At 43.1% G+C, this 8,382-nt stretch overlaps 2 protein-coding genes across 2 annotated transcripts; both read right to left on the bottom strand.

The window, feature by feature from the left end:
• Positions 1–1,907: 1,907 nt before the first annotated feature.
• On the bottom strand, positions 1,908–2,136 carry PHALS_00168 (uncharacterized protein; the record flags this gene model as incomplete). Its single annotated transcript, XM_024728636.1, has 2 exons — positions 1,908–2,038; positions 2,112–2,136. 2 exons carry the CDS (start codon positions 2,134–2,136, stop codon positions 1,908–1,910), a joined length of 156 nt encoding a protein of 51 aa, XP_024572208.1.
• A 2,586-nt stretch (positions 2,137–4,722) lies between these two features.
• On the bottom strand, positions 4,723–5,335 carry PHALS_00167 (uncharacterized protein; the record flags this gene model as incomplete). The annotated part of the gene is made up of 2 exons (XM_024728625.1): positions 4,723–4,755; positions 5,207–5,335. 2 exons carry the CDS (start codon positions 5,333–5,335, stop codon positions 4,723–4,725), a joined length of 162 nt encoding a protein of 53 aa, XP_024572207.1.
• Positions 5,336–8,382: the final 3,047 nt, after the last annotated feature.

The raw sequence follows: 8,382 nt of genomic DNA, 5'->3' as shown, positions 1-8,382 counted from the left end.
TCTTCTCTTCTCTTCTCTTCTCTTCTCTTCTCTTCTCTTCTCTTCTCTTCTCTTCTCCTCACGGAAAGCTACTTTTCGGGCCAGCTCCATTTACTATGACCTCCGCAAGATACAGTAAAATCCAACTCTTTCTCAGTCGACCACCCAGTCTTTACTTGATGTCTCCCTGAGACGCGTTTGGAAGACAACACTGTGCGGGAATTCGACCTCTTTAACCTATCAGCCAAACGAGAAAGAAGACACGGGGTGCAGATACTGCATGCTACCACGGATGAAAATTTTGCGGGTACTGCAATGCTGCTTGGCAGCCAAGAGTTCTCTCATTCATCACAGTATGACTGAGACTCACAGCCTCTTACACCGTCGTTGAACATTTTTTTCTGGTACGCCTACCGATCTTCGCGGCGCTATAGTTGCATTTCGCATTAAGTACGACAGTCATTACTTTCTCGAGTGATGTGGGAGACGCGGAAAGTCTCGGTGTGAGCTGTTCTTGATGAAATTGATAAATATAACCACCGTTGCGGCAGAATAATGTCAAAACATTATATTCTAAGTCCCGCTTTTTCAGACGGGCGTTTAAGAACTTGGAGTGCGCTCGATAAGTCTAGCTAGCAGCGCAAGTATCTTTCCAGATTTGGAATGTATTTCTCGTTACAATTGCAAAACAACGCGCTTAAGGAATGACTGGTATCTATTAATTCGAGAGTCACTTTTCTCATTTTTTAAATCAAATATTGAAGTAAATTTATCAATACGCCAAAACTGCTGTCTCGCCATAGAACATTATGATTTGGCAAAGGTTCTCCCCTAGTTTCCGAAAGGTAGGCGGCAGGTAAGAGAAGAGCAACTCGTCACCACTAGCGATTTAAATTTAGCTTTCCGTTAAGATCAATGCCAGTCGAGTAGCTGTATCCGTCGCCTGATGTATCTTAGTATTGCCAATCGAGAGGCGATGACAAGTGATCGCCTCGATGTTGGCGTAGCGCCAAAATTAAGGTAAATTTAGGTAATAAGACAGGTCTTTAGCTTACGCCTGTTTCATTAAATGGCAAGCCTTGCTCACGATGCAAAAATGTCATTAACGATCCTATTAAACTTTGCTGCGATTTTTGTACTTATTGACAAGCAAACTGATCATGTCGAGCTTGTGATAGCTCATTAGCAATGAAATCGACTTCCATCGGCAACAACGTAGCGGTATGTCTTTCCACTTTGCTCTGGGAACGGGTACCATGTGCGGGGCTAGAAAAATGACTATGAGCGTTGTAAGTGCTCAATTCGCGGCGAAACCGAAGAGTGGCAAAGCATTGCGGTCCTTGGAGAGGGATAGGTGGTGCTTGGGGACTTACTGATTCACTTGTCTATCTTTTCTTGTAAACAAACAACTTTTCAAAGTGCTTACATGGCGGCGATCGCCGAGGTCGCGTCATTCGAGGCAACTCGCCGAGACATGCGCTTTTTTCAACAGCTTAGGATGGTACTCCCGGTGATGTGTGGTTTTAGGAGGCCACACTGCTGTGTTTGTGTACGCATTTGGACAAGAATGTTTTCAGATCAGGATGGCCTGCAACCTGTCCGATAATGATTTATTACCCCAGCGGGATCTTTATTTTTATGAAAAACGGTACGCGGCCAGTTATGACGCGCATACACATTAAATTGCGGTATTGGGATTCTAGGCCCAGACGTACCTTACTAAGGTGCTATGGGTGCGCAAGGATGTGAGAATTTGTGAGATCTGCCAGAAAGTGAAATCATTGGGTAGTAATCAGATGGGTTGGAAGTTGTTGCGCAAGACATAGAATACAATAGAACATATCATGTCGAATGTTTGAGCTAGTCTTGTTTGCCCGTTTGGAAATTGTCATATGCATGTCAATAATTGAGCTGGACTTATTTGCACTTTATACTCCAGCAGTTTGTATCATACCACAAGCTCGTTTAAATGCGAACAGTAGATCATCAAATACTGCAACCATCGCGTCTATTGCATCGTTAGACAATGTGTCTCTGTGTGTGGCAGCAAGGTTTACCGCTTTACTAGTCTCGAATTTACTCATACATCGCCCAAATTAGCTTTCACAATTAGGATTTGAATCTCTACTTACATCGATAAAGCTTGTAAGGCTCCATTTCGAAGCCCGCAATGCTTGCAAATAGAGAGAGGGTTGTGTCGTCATACAATTTTTGGTTGGTTTAATAGTATTCGGCATATACCATTGTCTCAGCCGTTTCGAAGTACCAATATTATGGCGTTGCATGGAATGAACGCATACGTAACCCCCATTCACAATAAATTAATTGACCTGAATATTAATTTGGCTTAGCTGGTATTTTTTTTGAGTGGCTTACATCGCACATCCATGGCTCAACATAATATTCCTCTCATAAACCTGCTGGTCGGTTAATGAAGAATTCTTCAAATAACAAGAAGTAAAGAGTTGCTTACATCAATAAACTAAGTCATAATGATCGGACAACGTGCAACCGATCATGCTTTTCCACAGTACGGTTCTCTAAGAAGCGATATTAACGCTATATTGAGCTATACTCAGCCAATTTAAGCATACAATATATACCACTTGCTATTAGCTATTCCCCCAGTACTCACCAAATGCGCTTCCTGCTTTGCAAGGAAGAAAGTATTGCGACACAACACTATTTACTTGTAAAGACCATTGATGCGTGAGGCAATATTTGGTTCCCGAAACTAGATCAACCCAGTGACGCACCTACCCTACACGGTTATGTCACCTGTGGCGGATCTCTCGCCATTACGTCCCCCTGTTGCTTCAACAAACGCTTTGAGTGTTTTGTAAGATCCAGTATGATCGTTGCGCCAATTCTGCACTCATTGTCCTACTAGTAATCCAAACACGCACTCTCTCCTTTACAAATTCTCGCACACATTCTCGAAAAAGAACAATTTAGCTTTACAAGCGCGTTTACTATTGAAAAAAACTTACATCCAACGACTTCCCAGATCCCTTCGTCGACGAACGATCAAGCTGTATCGTAACAAACATTTGAATCTTCGCTGATATGCGTGATAGGTGCGTCACGTGGTTCTGCCAAGACGACGGCCCACCGCCGGTTCTGCCTTGAAAATTTAGTTTATGACTTTTAGCAATAAATCATTCCTCACCAGATATCCACTTTTGGGAAATTTTGCGTGACATCCATCTTTTTGACATGTAATGGATATGGCTTATCCGCGTCATACCGAGTATGGAATCGAGTCTTAGACCAAGCAGCGTCCACACTGTCAAAGCTCCAGGTAATTAAGAGTTACTTCAATTTTCTGACTAGATTCCCTTCGCAAATCATGCAGATATGACAATCGTAATAGCTTTGTGCTCACTATTTTTGACAGTAGCGTGTCGTACGCCATTGCCCGACATCTCGAATTTTTTGAGAATACTCACAACATCTCATAATCCAGCAATTTACTGCTGACAGTGAACTTCACTGAGCTACTGGGCTTACCTTTTCCAAGGTATTAAATTGATCTCAACCTCCACTAAGTGTTACAGAATTCATTCATTATCTAGCAGGACGCCCTGCACTCACTAATATTCGAGGCTTCCCTGCGAATGTTTAGTCGACGGTCCACTCTGCGTGAGAGTCTGACCGTATATACTTCTCATTCGATCAGAGCCAAAAGAGTTAACTGGACCTTTGTAATAAAGTCAAATAGATATGACTGTACGGTGGCTTAATATGCATTACTATAAGAATTTGATGATAGATTCTGAATCGAAGGGTAAAGTGTTGCAAAGAGTTAGACATTGAGTTTCATAAATTGATGTTTTAAAACAAAACTTTCTTTGCAAGGGGTTGCTGTGCCCCCCACAAATGATGTATTGAATCTACGAGCTAGCGCTGATAGTCACACAGAAATGGGCCAGTAACATTCATCCAGAAGCGGAGCAGAGAGCCTCTCAAGTGAATGAGTACCGAGTATAACTTTTCAATTATAATAGCATGTACACAGGTCTGACACTAAGTTTAGTTTGAACTAAGTCTAACCACATTTGCTATTATTATCTTCCTTGGTAGATTTCTATGTATTATGTTCGTGAGATCAACAGCCCGCATACCCCAGGGACCTTTCCTATCTGCCAGCCCCCCATTGTCCATATCAGTACCTGTCATAATTCTACATCAAAGAACCGTACTGTTATTTCTTAAGCTTTGAATTAAGTGCAAGGGACTATAGTGATAGTTCTGTAAATGCGTGCGGACAGTATTGAACAGCATGTACCGCATTACCCCCTATATATCAAAGCGGACACAGCCACTGTGAAAGTGCACGAGAACTTTCAGCATTCGACGTACTCTTACAACCGCTGCATCTAATAATACCTTTTCTTACGAGCAAAATTTGCATCGGGAGTTCTGCCCTTACTTACCCAAGCGACTGAACAAGACGCTATGGAAATTGCACCCCTTGTAATGGATGCCCTGCAAGATATGCACCGTGAGGCAGCCGAGATATTCTTCCATGAAGAGGTCACAGTTATTTTTCAAGCCCGATTCGGTGCCTTTCCCTCACCATGAAGTATGCGTAAAAGCCGATTTCAGTCTGTGGTCACCCTCTGAGCTTGACACGTTGACTACCCTTTGCCTGAATTGTTTGGATCTGCCACATACGTACTCGTTATAATCGCAGAAAGGGCTACGACATCCGGTCTTGGTGTCATAGCAAATATCACTAAGCTAGACTTCGCTCAGCAGACTAAGCTCACCCATCTGCAAACGCAAGACGCACAACAGCTTTTATAGGCTCAGTCACATCGTAAAAATAAAATTAACACATCAAACGTCGCCTGCCGCACTGTTGCGGAGCCCTCAATGCAGGCCTTGTTCTTAAAATTGGATCAGAACGAGTGCTCAAAAGCCGCCTCGTCTGGCTTCTCAGTCCACCACCCCTCAAGATTACCGCCAGCACCCAGAGCAACAGAGAGCCAGCCAATATGTATTATTCATAAGGAGCGGACCTTTGAATCAAACGCTGGTAAAAATCGTTTTCACATTACACATCCGGTGCGGAAGGTGCATGCCTTCATCGGTCTTACAGCTTGATAAGCCATCTTCGGTAATGTAGACATCAATACCGGTACGTCCATTAATAACAAAAAGCGGTAAAGAACAAAACAAGAAGTGTGCTTCAAGGTGAATACTAAGCGCCCAATCATTTTACCGTATTCATCAAATCATACTTATACACTGCAAATTTTAAGTAATCCGACACAGCCGCTTGTGGGTTTTTCGTTACGCCTGGGGATTCTGTCTCCTTCCCAAGGAACAAAGTAATGGTGCGCTCAGCCATCAGCGAAAATGACGTTTTAAAAATGGAGATCAAAGGTCTCGAAGTAAGGGTGGCTTTCCCACTTCGCCAGATATTGGCTACAACCCTGGTGAATATGTAGACACATTATCCGATTATAATAAAAAGTGGTTCGCTCACTTCAAGAGTCTGGGCATGTGGCCAATACTGACATGAGATATTTTTCTAATGCGCTTCTTAGACTGCGCCATCGTGCGGAGTGGCTATAGGTGGGTCAAGCGGCTCCAAATATGATCTGTTGAAGGAATCGTAGCTACAGGGGTATGTTGAGACGTTGTTCACTTTCAAAATAGCGCTTCGCATTTGCATGATTCGTTATTGTGAAAAGATGTTAAGCACACGTGGACTGTAGCGTGTGTTTGTCGAAACATTGAGAGGATGACCCAGTCCCATTGTAACTACGGTAGTAAACGGTCTGATGTAGAGAGGTCGCAACTTAGCTTTACAAACTGCATGCACTGCATGTGTAGGCAGTCAAAAGCACTTGACAGACTTTAAACTTACGCGCCTATTGTCTGCATCCAATTTTATTGTTCCACATCCTGATTTCTAGCTATTGCGTCGCGGACTTCACTCATCTAATCTGTTCCATTTGCCATGATGTGTAATGAGACTGCTATCAGCAAGTCGAGCAATACTATTAGCCCCACCCCGAACAAAACCAAAACAAATTCGTGATAGCGTCAAGGGGCTATGAGTATCGACCAGACCATGTAAAGCCTGTAGGGGCGCATGGTGCTTTTCCAACGCAAGCTCAATACGCGAAAGCATTTGGCTTCAGAATCGTGATCACCCTTGGAAACAATCAATAACCATGCGATTACCTCGTTTGATCTTACCCTTTGGCTGTAGAAATTCTGCGGTGAAAATGTCTAATTGGTTTAAAGAAAGTTAAACACATAAATTCTCTCAAAATCTCACCATCAAGCGTGGTTTTCAATCCAAAATAACGATTGCTGATGAGCAATGTTAGCAAAACCTCTCTCATTGAAAACGGCTTGAGTATATTCTCATCGGTAATTGTGTCGCTGACAGCAGAGATGGACACTCGTACCCATATGGCCCGCAACGACAACGATGCCAGAATTTTCGGCCGCGTTACTGGAAGACCAATATAATTGGACTGCCATGATTCTGTCGGATTTGGTATCTTGGTCGAAAGCGCCAACGTATACGATGAGGACGTACGTTTCACACGTGCGTGCATGAGTGCTTTCCTACTATTACATGCTGGATACGCGTACATAGCGATTACTGAGCCACTTATGACATATCCATGTGCCTCGGGGATTCCGAATTTAGGCTCCTAATGATAAGGTATCACCCACGTTGAGTTTCGATTGGGTCAGTGATATCAAGCAGCAAGCATTTGGATACGGGACAGTGGTGTTATATCAACTAAACGCTTTCACTGAGCGACATTTATACTCAAAACCGCCTGATGTAGTATTGCTGTTGACGATGCAACACATGATGCACCTGGTCGTACATATCGACCATTTGATGCATGACGTCACCATCGTAACGTGGGATAACTCGTAGTTTGAACGATGCGAAAGCGTGTCCACCACCTATTTACGTCGATCGAATTTCTACTTGCGGCTTTCCCGGAAATGGTGAGCAGCATATTGCAATTTTCTAATCGAAAGCCTGTACTTATCAGTATCATTTAAGAGATTGGTAAATACCAGCAAGTGCTCTCTGATCTTGACAACGAGATACTTCTTAGCAAGCGAATTTTCGTCCTTGAAAATTTCTCACTGACGCTTAAAGCTGACAAGACCTATACACACTAGAGCTTTCATACCCATTGTGTCCAGTCATGTACAGCCTACGGCAAAAGCTGAAGTGCCACGGACGACATGTTGATGATGTATTTGTTATATCTTTCGAATTCAGTAAGACTAGTAATTTGCTGTCAGATGCATCGAAGAGTGTTTGAGAGTTACTGACGTGTTGTGTGCTCTATCAGTGTACTTTAGTCGAGTATCCTTCACATACTCTCTCCTCCCGAAGGTACTTCCTATTCTCCGACTACCTTGTCTGGTACGATAGCTTCTCTGGGCACGTCGACTAAGATCCGCATTGTACTTTGCTTTTTATGAGCATCGGCAACGACAACTTGTTTTTGTCTTTTTCAAAGTCCAAGACAAGATAGTAAACGACGTATTGTGCTGCATTACCCGCGTAGAAGCTCAAATGCGTTTCATAGTTCTTCCCATATCATTGATGTGTGTTACAACAGTGTTGCTTATATTCGCTGCTAAGGAAATGAAGGCGAGTTGACTCGAAGTTAATGATGAAGAAAATAATTAAGTTCTCCCTGTAGTAATCGCTCGAAATTTTATGCAGACTTGATGTCGAAGAAAGTCAAGGCCAAGTGCATACGTTGTACGTGACTTTACAGGCCAATGATAGTGGAATTCTCGTGACTTAAAAGTGGACAGCGTAATTACATAATGTATAATTGCCAAGCACAACCGTCTAGCCGCCGTGACAATGTGTTTAGCCGCGGCGAGAGCACGGACGGCGACAAGAACGGCTCCAAGATTCTCAGGTGTGTCCAATTTGACCATTTGCATGCAACGGAGCGAATGAGTGAAGATAAGAAGAGATGAGTGAGTCAAGATGCGCAGCAGTGAGTGAATAAGTGAGTGTGTGAGTGTGTGAGTAAGTGAGTCTGCGAGAGAGTGAGTGAGTAAAGATACGCGGAAGAGATGTCCAAGGCCACTATCTCATTGTTGGCCAAGCCTTACGTGTGAACTTCAAGAGTTTTCAATAAAAATGTGCGCATACACTTTCAATTTCGACATGGATTTTGGCTTAGTGGTTTAGAGTGGTGGCTCCAGTCTTTTGAGTGATGGTTTGAGTCCCACGACGGTTAAAGTTTGGAAGTGGTTACTTAGTGTTTGAAGTTCACCAAGCTCCTCACCAAGAGTCACGTCCCCCGATCGTCTTTTGATCTTTTGTTCATTGATCAGAGGATTTTAAGGTAATGTAACCATAACTTCTTTTCACGTACCATTAGC

This window comes from Plasmopara halstedii (assembly GCF_900000015.1).
Source record: "Plasmopara halstedii genome assembly, contig: Scaffold_110, whole genome shotgun sequence".
Taxonomy (NCBI): Eukaryota; Oomycota; class Peronosporomycetes; order Peronosporales; family Peronosporaceae; genus Plasmopara; species Plasmopara halstedii.
The sequence above is the reverse complement of the archived record's forward strand: the minus strand, read 5'-3'. Positions and strand labels throughout refer to the sequence as shown.